This window comes from Eschscholzia californica, unplaced genomic scaffold (assembly GCF_041429995.1).
Source record: "Eschscholzia californica isolate CP2 unplaced genomic scaffold, dmEscCali1.0.p SCAF_4, whole genome shotgun sequence".
Lineage (NCBI taxonomy): Eukaryota > Viridiplantae > Streptophyta > Magnoliopsida > Ranunculales > Papaveraceae > Eschscholzia > Eschscholzia californica.
In genome coordinates this window covers 57,497,302-57,512,826 of record NW_028238461.1, presented here as the reverse complement: position 1 = coordinate 57,512,826, position 15,525 = coordinate 57,497,302, and the positions used below count along the sequence as shown (strand labels likewise).

General features: G+C 36.4%; 3 protein-coding genes across 3 annotated transcripts; 1 reads left to right on the top strand and 2 right to left on the bottom strand.

Moving 5' to 3' along the window:
• Positions 1–2,398: 2,398 nt before the first annotated feature.
• On the bottom strand, positions 2,399–4,171 carry LOC147546791 (uncharacterized). Its single transcript, XM_086637054.1, has 3 exons — positions 3,859–4,171; positions 3,230–3,632; positions 2,399–3,059 (listed from the first exon to the last, which is right to left on the bottom strand). Exons 1-3 carry the CDS (start codon positions 4,121–4,123, stop codon positions 2,423–2,425), a joined length of 1,305 nt encoding a protein of 434 aa, XP_086493180.1. The 5' UTR covers positions 4,124–4,171; the 3' UTR covers positions 2,399–2,422.
• Positions 4,172–5,901: 1,730 nt separating this feature from the next.
• Positions 5,902–7,063, top strand: LOC147546790 (uncharacterized). Its single transcript, XM_086632368.1, has 3 exons — positions 5,902–6,470; positions 6,583–6,679; positions 6,796–7,063. The coding sequence occupies exons 1-3, from the start codon at positions 6,422–6,424 to the stop codon at positions 6,950–6,952; spliced, it is 303 nt and encodes a 100-aa protein (XP_086488494.1). The 5' UTR covers positions 5,902–6,421; the 3' UTR covers positions 6,953–7,063.
• Positions 7,064–10,473: 3,410 nt separating this feature from the next.
• LOC147546789 (transcription factor bHLH61-like) lies at positions 10,474–13,993 on the bottom strand. The gene is made up of 4 exons (XM_086637629.1): positions 12,280–13,993; positions 11,856–11,984; positions 11,526–11,696; positions 10,474–10,763 (listed from the first exon to the last, which is right to left on the bottom strand). The coding sequence occupies exons 1-4, from the start codon at positions 12,355–12,357 to the stop codon at positions 10,656–10,658; spliced, it is 486 nt and encodes a 161-aa protein (XP_086493755.1). The 5' UTR covers positions 12,358–13,993; the 3' UTR covers positions 10,474–10,655.
• Positions 13,994–15,525: the final 1,532 nt, after the last annotated feature.

Below are 15,525 nucleotides of genomic sequence, written 5' to 3'. Positions count from 1 at the left end.
AACGACAATAGACTGGTCGGCTAAGTAATAAATAAGAAACAAACAAGTAAGTGTTCTTCTCCCACATAAATACGTAAAATGTTTGAACATACGTGCTAACGTTTATATATATTGATCGAGAATTGGATAATAATTTATGTTAAGATTTGGTTTTCTATCGAATGTTGACTAGTTAAACGTGTGGTGGTGGGAACAGGTGAAAAGCATTTTCCAAGTTTTTTCAATGTAGGTGAAAATGAGAAGGAAGAAGTTGACTTTCAGCTGACTTGGCCTTCAACTTTCTTTTCAGAGGTTTGCGAAGTGGCAAAAGTATATGAGAACTATGAGATCGTGGAGAACGAAAGTTCTTCTGAAGACGATTTTGTAGATAAGCCAAAGGTTGAAACGGCTGAAGTTGTGGAAAAGAAAGATAAAAACAAACCAAACTCTTTGGTTAAGAGGGTTAAAACACAGCCAAGAACCCGAACCATGACCGAGAAAGCAAAGCAACTCGAGAAGAAAAAACCAATTAATGTAGATGAAATTGTAGAGTTGGGAGGTGGAAGGTCAGCAGCAGAGGAGGAAGGCCAGAAGCTAGGTAACTGGAAAAGAAGCCCGGTGTGGAAGAAGTTGAAGGAAGAAGAAAAGGGCCTGTTGGAAGAATTCATCAGGAAAAGTGACAAAAGGTGCGAGAAAGTTACTGTAATCTTCATGCATTTACAGTTATGTTCGCACATTATAGTTTGTGTTTATGCATTTATATCTGCTTACTGTAATGTCCATGCATTATCACAAATGTCATAACATTAGCAACTGTGACACTTGTTTTTTCAAATATTGCAGCACGAAAGTCTGGTTCAGTAATGGGATCAACGACATTTGTGGGAAGCAGCTAGATATGTTGATGATGAATCTGGAGTGCGACTCACAAGTTATTAACTGGGCGAGTTCGTTCGTCACTAATCACGAGGATTTGAAAGAAAAGAGTGTCCTATGTCTACCATCAGAAATCTATGTGAGTTTAGTGATTAGAATGTTTTCCTATCATCATCTTTTATATGAGTGAACATTAATAACTTTGTGTATGTTCTACAGACGATGATCAAGTCCGAGGTCAACCAACCTTCTATCGAAAGAATGCTCAACCGTACGTTGAGTAATAATGCTGGGAAACCGGAGATCTTATTTGTGTGTGCACCTATCTGCCATGGGGGGCACTGGACACTATTGGTATATAATATATTTCTCCATCGGTGGACCCATTATGACTCAATGTCATTTGATAAGAAGAATGCCAAGGAGTGTTACGAAAATGCCCGGGAGTACGCGGCATATATTGAGGATGTAATGGAAGAGGTGGGATTCACAATGTATGGAACCCAACAAAGATATGCTGATGTTCTTGGGGAGCCAGAATTCCCAACTCAGGGAGAAAAGTAAGTGTTTTCAAACTTTATTTGTTCCCAACATTAAGATGCATGCTTTAATTAGTATGAAAATGTTCAAACATTTCGCGAAATGTTTAACAAAAGCCTCTTATGTTTTCATACAATTGATAAAAAAACACGTCATTTAATATAATGTTTCTGTTTTGTGTGGGAATGTAGAAACATTATTGGTTATGCTTTAACATTCCATTTGTGTCTTGAACAGTCCGGATTGCGGTCTATTTGTTATTTTGAAAATTGAAGAGCTAGTCCAAGACTGCATGACTACTGGACCCAAACAGCGTACAAAAAACCCAGATTGGGTCTCCCGGGCACAAAGGAAGAGGGCTAAGATCACGCACAATATATTGAAGGAGAACACAATATCTTGGAGGATGGGCCGATGTTGAAAGTGTGGTTGCCGTGAATATTTTTTTGTTTGGTGAAAGATCTTTTAATCAAAAATGAAGTAGTTGTTGAGGTAACGGGTTATGTTCGCTAAACCCGAAACCACTTCATTCTTGATTAGATTAAAAACAATGATGGTTTGTAAAATTATTTTGTGAGGTTAACGACATACAATGATTTTGGATGGGATATTTATGTTAAAACTAAAGGAAGTAAATTTGAATATATTATTATTTTTCTTCAACATCATGTGTGACATACATTGTCCCCTTAAAGTTTGTTTCAGGAAAGAACATACACAGACATGTTAGAACATTCCTCTTAATGGTTGGACATATGGACAAATGTCTCGGGAAATATGTAATACTGAACCTTCATTGTCTAGAATGTATTCACTAAACTTCATAATGTGGACACATTGTAAATAATAGCTAGACATGTAGTAATTCATTCACTGAACATTTTGTAGAATGTTATCACATATTCACAAGACAAAAATATATGTACTAAAGACCAAAAGATTTTACTAAACATTGAGCACAATGTAACAACACTCTGTTACATGTTGGGACATATCGGTGAATGTTATAACATTTAGTAAAATGAGACTACAGTTGGGCTCGACATGTCGCACTGTTGTGATAAGCGGGTTGGTTGCACCTGCGACATATTCTTTTCCTCCTGGTAACATCTCCGGAACTCTGCAACCTTGTTGTACGTGGTCTGCCTGGTGCCCTTCTAACTAGTGGAGGAAGAGTCTTGGTTAATGGATCAAAAGTATATGGTTCGTCAAAATTTGGAACGGGGTAAACACAATGTTGGTATGTGTTCCTGTAAGCCTCCACGGTCCAGACCGGATCGTAAAAACATGTACTATCACCACGAGTCTTGTTGATGCATAACATTGCATGTTGACACGGAAGCGAATCTACTTGCCAACGCCGACAAGAGCATGTGAGAGTACCAAGATTTACGGAATGGCGTGGAGTAGAATATACTTCATAAACAAGTGGGGCTGCCTCGACGTATCTCCAAGTCTCCGCAACTTTGTATTTCGCTTGTTGCTCCAAGTTAATGGATGGGCAAAGAAATGTATTCCATCCAATAGAAGCGTCTCTATGCTTTCGCATCTTGTTCATAATCTTCTGTCTTATGGCATCCAACAATGCTGTAATAGGGAGCACGCGGGCTTTCTTGACCATGTTGTTGAAGCTCTCAGACAGTTGGGAAGTGATGGCGCCATACCTGTGAAAAAACATTAAATGGGATGCTTGTAAAACATCGTGTCGTGTTAAAACATTGCGCGAAATGTATAAACATGTATATGCCTGACGGAACACATGAACAAATGTCCATTCATAACAGAAAGATATGATTAATGTTAAAAAATAACTGAAAAAGAGAAAACAAAATACCTATCCCCTGGGAAAAAGGAATCTGCCCATGATTCCGGATTAAGGGATTGGAAAAACCTCTCGACATTGGTTCCACCCATCTCAACCATTTGTTCAATGGTTGCGTGATACTCGCTCTCGGGTAATGCCCGTGCCGCCGTAAACATAAGACTCTGAAAATAACGTGACTGGCGCGCCCCGTTACGTATCCTCAAGTTCAGATTACATCGTAAGTGCCAAGCACAGAATGAGTGATGAGCGGTGGGAAAAACGTTCTTCACGCCTTTTAGAATTCCAGCATGTCTATCCGAAATAAAGGTGTAACGTTTGATCGGATCTACTGCTAATTTCAAATTTTGCAAAAACCAATCCCAATTCTGATCATTCTCAATGTCCACAACTGCGTAAGCAATGGGGAAAAGACCTAACAAAAAAAAATGAAATACAAAATTAGTTCTGTTGATGCATGAATCAAAAGTGCATAAGCATTTTTGGAAATGTAAAACCATATTTGGGAATGAGGTATGACTTCAATAAATTACGCCGCATCTTTATCTATGTCGCGTCAATAATGATCATGATCTAACATTTTGTCACGTGTTAGCAGGAACACTAGAATGTTAACATGTGATGTGAAAATGAAAACATACCGTCGTTTCCGTCCTTGGTAACCGCAGCCAAAATGCAGCCATTAAAACGAGTTTTGGCGAATGTTCCATCAATATAGATCACAGGGCGACAGTGTTGAAACCCAAGGATAGATGCGTGAAGGGCAATAAAAACTCGGACAAATCTGTTGGTAGTGGGTTCGATTTGCAAATCAATTATGCTATTGGGATTAGTACTCTCCAAAGCATCTACGTACCACTTCAACTTTGCGTAGGAATCACCCTCCTGCCCAAATACTTTGTCCATGGCTACCTTCTTACCACCGTAAGAAAAATAATAGGTCAACTCAACACCGTAATCGTCTTGAAACTTTTCTTTAACTTCAACAGTACTCCAATTTGGGTGTCTTCTGATGTCTTCATTCATTAGGCTGCCAACAAGTTTACTAGACAACTTGGGATCCGCAGGTTTGAGAACAACATCGAGACAAGCGTGATTCGGTTCGTACTCTTTCAACAAAAAAACGGATTTACATCCCAATGGTGCAACCCCGTGCACTCTCCAATTACATCCGGGTTTGGAACAAACGGCAGTGACACGACCTGGTTCATTCTTGATATATTTGTAGTTGTTCTTGGTTGCAATGGTATATCGACCAAGAGCGTCTCGAAAAGCTTTGACACCACCGGGGAATATTTGCCCAATCTCCGTAAATACGTCGCCCCATGAGTCACATACTAACTTCTTCTCATTATTTTGAGATGTAGAAAGTGACCTTTCAGTTTCCATACTGCAAAATTGAATAAAATGTTATGAAAGTATCATCAATTGTATTAAAATGTTAACAAATGTGTGAACATCTAGTGTAATGACTAAACACCGCGCATAATGTTTTGATATGCGTAGGAATGTTTGGTTATCAAGGAGAATGTCGTAGAATTATACGAAATGTGTGAGTTTATGTGAAAATGATGGATAACATTATACTGATTGTTTCGAATATGTGGTATAATCAGGTGGTCCAAGAAGCAATGTCTGATCATTCTATCAAATGTTGAAGCAATGTCTAATCATTCTATCAAATGTTGGTCTAACTGCTAGTTCAATAGCTATGAAACAAATGTGTTAACACATGATAAACTACTTTTAACATGTACCATGTGTTCAGACATTTTAGAAAATGTTAAAACAAACTTTAAAGTTGTACCAGAAACCAAAAGATTGTACGGACAGCGGTAGAACTGTACGGACATTCCAGAAACTAAACAGTAGACGAGAAGGAAGAACAAGAGCATAAAAATCATAAAAAAGAGATTCAACATCAACAGTTACCTGGATTTATAGGACAAGAATATGGTGATTCGAACAAGTTGATGAGTCTAGAAACAAACAAGTTGATGGCTTATCTCTATGATGACTGAAGGAATAAAGGGTTTTGTAACTCGGTTTGGAGATGTAGGTGATGACTGAAGGAAGATGATGACAATATTAGAGAGAGAAACGTGAAAACGAAGATGATGATCGAAGAGATGAAGACTGTAGATAGATGAAGGTGGAAAAAAAGGGTTTGTATTTCGGTAGAGAGATAAAGTGAAAAAGATTTTGGAGAGAGAAACTAAATCAGATTTTGGAGAGAGAAAGATATGAGTTGTTAGAGTTGAGGGATATATATAGGAGGGCAAAAGAGGGTTTACAAGAAAATAGGAAATCTTAGAGATAAGAGTTGGGCCCGGATTGCACATTGGGATGTGTATTTGGGTTTGATATGAGTTATTATTTGATTATTGGGTTTTGGGTGAGATATTAAACCTTGTTGGGTTTTTTTTTGTATTTGGGCCCAAAATTTGGGCCTTTCATCAAAATTTTCTAAAAAGAAGCTTGTGCTTCTTGTTGTTTAATGTAGGAGAGAGGTGATGAAACTCCTCCCACAGTCTGCTATCAATACGGGTGGATGATGGAATTTTGTTGTGATGATAATACATGGATTAGTAGATTTTGTTCTTCATCTCTTTTTGTGTCTTTAAAATCTAATAGTAGCAATAATAATAATTAGTTTTAGCACAAACCCCCCCAGATCTCAAAAATTTTTTTTTTTTTTTAAGATTTTGTTGGCTTTTAAAAAGGCAAGGATCCCTAAAATATGATGTTGGTGCATCATCAGCAACACAATCTGGGTATGATTCAATGGATAATATGTTCCTAGTACAGTTCCACCATTATATATATATATATATATATATATATATATATATATATAATGGACACTTGAAGATAAGGGCGAACCGACCAACAACAACAGTAGTCATTTTACTAATACTGAGTACTGACTGCCCCTAGAGTTTAGTAGTGAGAGAGGTGGGTAAAAAACCAACAAAAAGAGAAGAGTGGGAGGAATCTTGAAAACCAGGGGCCACCCTGCCTGAAATCCCCCCCTCTCCACCCCGCCCCCCCACTAATTCTTCATTTCATATCTCTATAACTAGTACATCTTCTCCTCACTTTGTTTTAATCAAAACATCAACAATCACCATTCATAATTACAACCTCTCTCTCTCTTATATATATATATATATATATATATATATATAGAAAATTAGAAAGAAGATGGAATCAATTCAATCCTGGATTTCAGAGAACAAACTGGCCAGCATTGGTAATTTTTCTTGTTTTTGTTTGTTTGATCAAAATAGTAGTATTACGATTTAAACCATTCTTGATTGATGTTAATATTAACCCATCTGGGTTTATATTTATTTGATGATCAGGTGGTTTATGGGCATCAGGAATGGGTGCATCACTAGTTTATAATCGTGCCAGAGGAGGAGCTCCATATAAGACCAGTCTTAGGCTTATCCATGCTAGGTAATTAAATCCCTTATTATTAACCCCCTATCACTATGCCATCTGATGATATTCTGATCAGATTCGGCAGTCACCACCTTAATTTATTTATTTTTTGGTTAAATGTTGGGGTGCAGGATGCATGCACAGGCCTTGACCTTGGCAGTGTTATCAGGGGCAGCTATTATTCACTACTATGATGATCATCATCATCACAACAACAACAACATCAAAAACAAAAACCAACCTGCAGCTCTCAAGAAAGACACACATGTTGCTTCTCTCCTAAACTAATTTACCCCCAGTTTTATTATTTTTTTTGTCTCATAAGTAGTATCAAACTTAGTTTCTTTATGTAATCAAGGTTTAATAAGTATCAATGGAACTTAGTTTCTCTTAATCAAATTCTCTCTTAAACCTCACTACTGACATTTCTTGCTCTATCACTTGGGTTCTCAACATCACCAATTGTGAAATCTCTCCCCTCTCAACACCCCAAATCCCTGAAAGTTAGGTTATTAAGGTGTCGTTTGGCAATCAAAAGTAGAAGTACTTTTGCTTGTAGTAGAAGTTCTTTTGCTTTAAAAAAGTAAAAAAGTTTCAAAAGTATATTTGACAAAAATATTACTTATAAGTAAAAAAGTCAAAAAGTTAGTTTGGTAACTCAATTTACTTTTGATAATTTAATTTTCCTTTTTTATAGAGATACCTGATTTTAATTGAATTTATTTATGATTTCCACGATTACTCTTGTATGCAATGTAGTAGTGATATTGGTGGTGCCATGAAGGTATGGTTATGGGGTGTGCTGGTGGTTGAGGTTTGATGGTGGTGGTGGTGGTAGAGAGGTAGGTGGCAGCGGTGGTGGTGGAGGTATGATGGTGGCGATGATAGTGGAAGTATGGCGGTGGTGGAAGTACGGTGGTGGTGATGGTGGAAATACGGTGGTGGTGGTGGATAAGGTATGTGAGTGATAGTGACGGAGTTATGGTGGAGGTGGTACGGTGATGGTGGTAAAGGTGGTGGATAAGATATGTTGGTGGTAACGATGTAGGTATGATCGTGGTGGTGAAGGTATGTTGGTGGTGGTGGCGGTGAAGGATGGTGATGGTGGTGGTGGCGGTGAAGGTAAGGTGGTGGTGGTGACGGTGAAAGTAAGGTGGTGGTGGTGAAGGTACGGTGATGGTGGTGGTAATGGAGCTACGAAGTAGTTATTGTCGAGGTGTGGTGGTGTATGGTGGTGGTGGTGGTACGAATGTGGTGGTGGTAGTTGAGGTAGGGTGGTGGGGGAGGTGCAATGCTTGTTGTGGTGGTGGTGAGGGTAGAATGATATGGTAGAAGTTTAGTTGTGGTAGTGGAGCGAGATAGACAAAAAAAAAATTCGTCAAGTAAAATTCATGCATGTTTCAAAGAAAATTTACTTTACTTTGAAGTCAAAAGCCAAAAAATTTAACTTAAAAAAAAAAAGTCAAATTTTAACTTAAATGAAATCGATAATTTTTGCGTACCAAACTAACTTTTTGACTTTTCTACTTAAATAAGCAAAAAAATAACTTCATTTAGAGTTGCCAAACGACACCTAAAAGTATAAATAAAGTAGCTTGATGGGTTTTAGACCACCAGTTTAGATGGGCTTTAGACCCGCTAATATATTATATATAATGTTTAATTCCGAGTGATTATCGTGTGCATCACATCTTAATGATATATTAATGCATTTGTAATGACTTCATAGAATCGTAGTCAACTTTTCGAAAAAGTAATCTCTCTCCTTAGATTGCAAATTGTAAGAAGAAAAAACAAATACACAATTGTCCTAGGCCCATCCCCTCCCACAATTTTTTTTTTTTTTGGTTGAAATATCCCCTCCCATAGTTTTCGAGTGTGAGCTTCAAATATGGGAAAGGGAAATGTTAAACACACTCTCCACTTTTGTTACAAGCAATTACATCCACAGAAGTCTAGGAAATTGGACCAAGACATAATTTTAAACTTTCTTAAGATAGAAGAGACGTTTTTTGTCAAGAACACCAAAATTTATATTTTTTTTGGTTAAAAAAACTCAAATATTTGTATTTTATTTGGTTCAAAATTCAATATTTATTGCAAGGTATCGCAAAGCTGTCACAAGTTATTGTAAGTTAAAAAAATACCTAGAAAGTTGAATACACAAAAATATTGACCGAGGCTTTTTCACCAAAACAAAAAAAAATATTATAGGGAGTTTTCATTAAATTTCCTAACATAAAATACCTTTGAATTGGTGTGCCTTATTGAGAGAGTCTCGGCCCGACCCTTACAGGTGAAGGGCCAGGGCAACCCGTATTATATCTTGGTCCCGAGCTGGGATTGATTTGAGCCCGACAAGCCAGTCTGGTCGGCCCAGCAATGAGCGCGAGTCCAGGAAAGGAACGACCTTGTCTCGTCGTTTTTAATTTTTTACTTAAAAAGTTTTTTAAGTTAAAATGGGTTTGAAAATCATGTTGCTTATATAATCAATCTATGTTGACTCCCTTATCAGGTTGGTCTTTGTTTTAAGAAAATTTAGCACTTAGAGGGTGTTTGATTTTTTAGCACTTCTAAGTGCTACCACTTACTAAGTGATAATCACTTACTAAGTGATATCACTTGTAAGTGATATGGCGTTTGTTTTCTATCACTTCTAAGTGCTTGATTTTTGTTTTTATATTAACTCTAAACGTAATAAAAATGAGAAATTGTCTATTTTGACCTTAAAATATTTACATATTGGCATTTCATATTAATTCATTATGCTCGCGAGTTTGGATACAAGAGAATTACGATTTATGAATGCTTTATGTCGAAAATATTAACCTCAAGTAATTAAAAATTATGAATGAGAAATAACTTACGTTGCATCATGGAGTTTGGGTGGTTCCGTGATTAATGAAGGAAGAGATGTGAAAAAAATTTAAGAGAAAATCTTAGGTGAAGGATGAGTGAAGAAGGAAAAGGGTCATTGATAAAGTCATAAAAAGATTTTCTTTTACTTATCAATTGTTTAAGATTTTCTTTTTAGTTATAATTATATTGTTATTATTATATTCGGTAGGGATAGAAATGTCTTTTTTAGCACTTAGAAAGTAAGTGCAAAAAAATAAGCTCCAAGTTGGAGCTTACTTTTTTGCACTTACTTTGACCCCACTTACAAGTGATATTCACTTATTAAGTGAAAAAACAAACGGCCTAAAATTGCCGGCCCGCACTTATTAAGTGAAAATCACTTAATAAGTGCAAAAATCAAACACCCTCTTACTTGAACATATCAAATTTCAGTAGACAAAATTGTTGTAATTGTCGGGGAAGTTGGTAATTTTACTTTTTTTAATTTTGGAAAATGATGGGAAATGATAAAGTTACAAAAGATTTTGACAAAAAAAAGGTTCCCAGCTGATGTGGCTGGTGTGGTTTCAAACTTTGACCAAATCTATGCCGTTGAGAGATGAAAATCACAACCGCCACATCAGCTGAGAACTTTTTTTTTGTCAAAATCTTTTGTGATTCTAGCATCTCTCTTCAATTTTAATGTTCATTTCTTTGACATTTGAGTCTAGTTCCCTGCCCAATCCAACCCGTCCGCCCGGGTTTAGCAGGTCCGAGCCCGAGTTGGGAATTAGGCTTAAATGGGCCAGAGCGGCCAGGCTTTATTTCAATCCAGGTTAGCAGGCCCGTCCAATGAGCAACACTACTTTGACTGATAGTTTAATGGTGGTGTGGGTTGTTGCATTAGTCCAGTACCATGTACCAGCATCACCTTAGTTAGAAATTCTGAAGGCGCCCTCTGTGACTGTGGATAGATCCAAAGATACCTTTCCATGCATATATATAACAACAGCATTTTTTACAATTAGATAAGCCATTTAACCTAGCTAGCTAGTAACATGCTTAAGGGAAAAGCAAGCTTCAGACCAAATTAAGGAAGAAATTTAATTAAGCTAGCCGCTGATAATATAAAACAGGACTTCATTAATTATTATTATTCGTCGTTGTCGTCATCACTATTTTGATCACTCCAACTCCTAATAGCTTCCAACACTGTTTTTCTCACAACTTCTGAATCTACGCTATCAACTTGTTCTTGATCCTGCAAGATCAAAATCCAAATCATCTTTTAGTTTCTATATTTGACTGCATAAGAGAACACATAATTCATCATAAAGTAAAGTGATGAATTAATACAATATTATCTGTAAAGAAAATGTTGCATGTGTACAAAAGATCTTGACTGAATTTGTGACACATGATGACTCACTCAAGTAAATGAACTATCCAGATCGTAGTTAAATTTTGAATTCTTTAGTCCTTTAGTAAAAGTAAGTCATCAATAAGTCACAAATTAAGCGTACATGTGTGCATCATATACTATGTATGAGGGTGATTTTCTTTGTTTGACGGGCACGTGTTAATTGGTAGTACTTTACCGTCTTGACCTAGGGATGTTAACCCTCACGATAATATTGTGCAGTAGCTAATGGTCATTTGGTACTACATTTTACTTAGTTGTTACGATCATATGCCATAGCAAAAAGGTGGTCTATTTTTGTAGTGGAATGTGCTATGTTGATGTTCATTTTGGGGCAAAGATGTCGTTTTAAGATTCACATTTTCGTACTTACAAAGAGAAAAGATTATAGTTTATATTCCCAAACGTGTAAAGAAAACATGAAAAACAACCATATATGCATATATATATATATATATATATATATATATATATATAAAGGTAATAAGCTTACAAATGTTATGAATGGTGGGCTCCCAAGAGTTATAGATTGTACCAATAAGATAGCAGGTATGAAATGTTGTCTGAGGAATGAATTAAAGATCAGATGATATATATACTTACATCTCCTCCAACTGCTTCTAGGCGAAAAGTGTCTTTGCATGAAACCCTAGCCTCAAGAACGTTAAGGCCTAGTTCTTCAAAAGCTTCTAATATGACCACAAGCAAACCAGGACAACTCTTTCTTGAGAATACATTTACTAGAAATCCCTTCTCTAGGGTTTCAACTGTTACCTGCAATACAATTCATTGTAACAAGATTCAACAAACAAATAAACCTTATATAATTGACACATAACAAGAAAACCCTAGCTAGCAAGCGAATACCGTATTAAAATTTTACACTGTTCTCATGATTAGTCGTCGTAGTAATGAACGGAGATTTTTATGTACCACGGGCAATGGGTTTTGGTAAGTTGATGAATTTTGTGCAGTTGCAATATCCTTATTCAAGCTCTCCACTTTCTCTTTCAACTCCTCTATGTATTTAGATGCGTCTATTATGATTGATGTATTATTAACCTGTCATATATATATACATATAATCAATATATAGAAGTCAAGAGAAATCAAAGAATTCGGAAGTTCTATACGAAGAAGTTAAGCAATAAGATAGAAAGATAACACTTCGGACCGATTCAGAAAGGAGGATGATAGCTAGGTTTTCAGATTGCATATAGAGGGATCTAATTACCCTTTATCTAATATTAATACATGTAGTTAAGAATGATTAAAATGACAAGAAGAGATGGAAAAGAGAAGAGAACAAATTGCATGAAAACAAGGTAGATAGAGGTTCTGAAATGAAGGAAATTACTGCACGAGAGTTAGTAGCGGAACGAAGAAGTTGCAGCTTCTCATAAACAGCTGCTCTCTTGTGCTCCTTAGAAACCATCTTCTCTCTCAAGCTCTCAAGCTCTCACTATATCTCTAAATTTCTCTCTCTGGTGAGTGGTGAGTTTTGAGATGAGAGGAGGGTTTCTTAAAAGAGGGTTGAGGTCTCATATCTATTTATGATCACTTGTATCATTCTCACATGAATGCCTTATGTCACTTTCTCACAGCAAAATGTGCATGTCTAAAACAAAAAACTTTACTTCAGCCAGTTTTTCCTATTTGGATTGCTTAATTATTATTCTTAAATTAGTTTCGGAAATGTTAGAAACAAAGAGGATTTGTCAAAAGAAGTAACCCAGCTGATGTGGCAGTTGTGATATTCATCTCTCAACGGGCCCGATTTAGTCAAACTTTCAAATCACAACCGCCACATTAGCTGGTAACTTCTTTTGTCAAAATCCTTTGTAATTCTATCATGTCCCAATTAGTTTAATTAGTATTACCCTAGCTAGCTATGATATTATTATCACGACTCTGAATATTTTCATCACTATTATTCATTTATGTGGGGTGTAATGAACCATTATCGTTCATGATAAGTAGAGTAAAATGACCCTTTTCCGACATTTAAAAGTGAGAAACAATGGTTATGGTGCAGAAAACAAAAAAAAAATAGTTCATCAACAAATAGTATCAAAGCCTGCCTTTATTATGTCGATAGGACAACAACCACCACCACCACTAGAAAGTAAATATATAATAATCAATAGGGATTTTATAAATTAACTTGTGTCATATATATATATATTAGCCAGGGCACATGATACAACATACTAAATGTTAAGGGGTTCAATTATATATGATGCATATATATAGTATAATGTGTGATGAATGGGATTCTAAAACCCTAAAATCTTTAGCACTAGAAATATTGAGACTGCAGGGCTATGGTTAGAGTAAGTATTTATAATGAAGAAGGCAATTAAGTAATTAGTACTAGTAGTATATAGGAGAGGAGGAGGAGGAGGAGGAGGAGGGGGGGGGGGGATTTGTTAATTTGTACTAGATATGTATGTCTGAGATATATGGAGGGGAGGGGAGGGGAGGGGATCAGTCACGGATAGCATGCATGCAGCCCGTGATGAATAAGAATAGTAGTGTAGTAGTAGTAGTAGTACCGTGCATATCTTATCTTGGTCCGATTAGAAAATCTGATGGGGATCATTGGATGCTTTTTTTTTCTTCAAGAATTTCACTCATCTCGGAGCTACATGAAAAATTATTATATACTAGTAGTATAATAATCCCCCATTTGGAATTTAGGATCGGGAGCAGGGATGTGCCAGAGAAGAGAGAGAAAGAGTTTTAGAGAGAGAAAGGGAGAATAATGAAAGGAGCTCGTGAAGAGAGGGGGAGGGGGAAGAAAGAGAGAGAGAGAGAGAGTTAGCCATCGAAAGCAGTGACAGAAGCGTCAAAAGAATCGATGAGGGCGGGAGAGGAGATTGTTTTGTTTTGTTTAGTTGTGAATGAATAATCCAAGCAAAACTCACTCACTCACTCACGGGGGGATATTATATTAACAAGAGAACAACATCCAAGGAAAGGAAACGTTGCTGTTTATTATTTGTTGTTAGTATCTACTACTACTATATCTATTCATTGGAGTATTATTATTATTTCTTCATTTCATTCATAACCCCCCCCCCCCCCCCCCCCCCCCCCCTGCCCTATATATATATATATATAACCTTCATTAAATTATCAATGATCAGTTGCATGGGAGGGAGAACTAACCATAATTCATTAACCATAAAAGTAACATATGATGAGATTGATTGTTCTTTTGAGGGCCGTGAATTGTGATTTTAAATATTTACTACTTATTAAAATAAATTACTACTATGATTTTGCATGGGGGTTGGATATATATATATATATATATATATATATATATATATATATATTGTTGTTGTCATGTGTCCTTGTAGAAATATATATATATATATATAGGGACAAATGATGCATGTACCCACCAATTCACATGTGTGCCTTGCCTCTCTTAATCATTACAACCCAACAATCTACCCATACCCATATATCCCTGCTCACCCTTTTTGTCCCTCTCTCTCTCTCTCTCTCTCCCATCTCTCTCTCTCCCATCTCTCTCTCACTAACCTACCTAGAGGGTTAGTTTCTATAGAGCCCCGACCTCTGCACGATTCCTGCCCTCCCTAGCTACCGCTCCAATCAATCCAAACTTCTCCAGCTATTCTAAATCTGGATGATGATGTTCTATTGTTCTCCTCTTATTTAAGTTTAAGCTAATTTCTATGTACTATATGATTACAATTGTTTTCTGAATTTGTCCAGACTCCACGGTTTAACTGTTTACTTATGAAAAATAGTGCTATATACTTCATTTCATTGGTGCCCTGTCTATCCGGTTACCATACATCCAGATTGCACCCTCATCATTAGAATCCAGGGTATCTAGTTGGACATCTATTATATTAAAACAGTTCACTCGGTTATTCAGGGGATAAGTCTGATCGTTCATTTTTTCTAGGAGATTTATCTTAGATCAGATCGAACGACTGATATAAAATCGTCTTAGTGTAGTTCTCCCTCTCTCCTTTTCAAACACACGGTTATCTCTCTTTCCCTTGCAATTCTATCTGATTTATGTTGTAATTTAAATTTATTTTTCTTCTCTTCGAAGGCGTTAGTCAAGAGGGATCTTCCCCGTCCGTAGGACGGAGAGGGAACCTAGTCCCTTTTAAATCTACCCACGTCCTAAAATTGAGTCTCAATTATCTCCAAAATTTATCTCAATTAACAACAATGTAGACCTTAAATAAGTAAAAACTATACTTACTTGACGGATCCCCTTGAGGATAAACTTTAAGGGGCTCTATATGGTCTTTAATGGTTCAAAATGTCTAGGTCAGATTGTTACTGTCCTTATTTTATTCATGAAACTTGATATGTCTTAACTAATATTATCTCACTATGATGTTTCAATGGCTGGTAATGACAAATTCCATCTAGGAAACACGGTTTTAACAAGACAATTGCTAAATATATCGAGTACACTTATTACCTGGTAGCACTTTTTTTAGGTTAATGATATGTAGTATTCTTATTTAATTCAAAACTCTCTTACTACGAAGAAAAGATTAATATGTTTATTAATTTCTGGCTTAATTAATTAGACCAAGCACCCAAC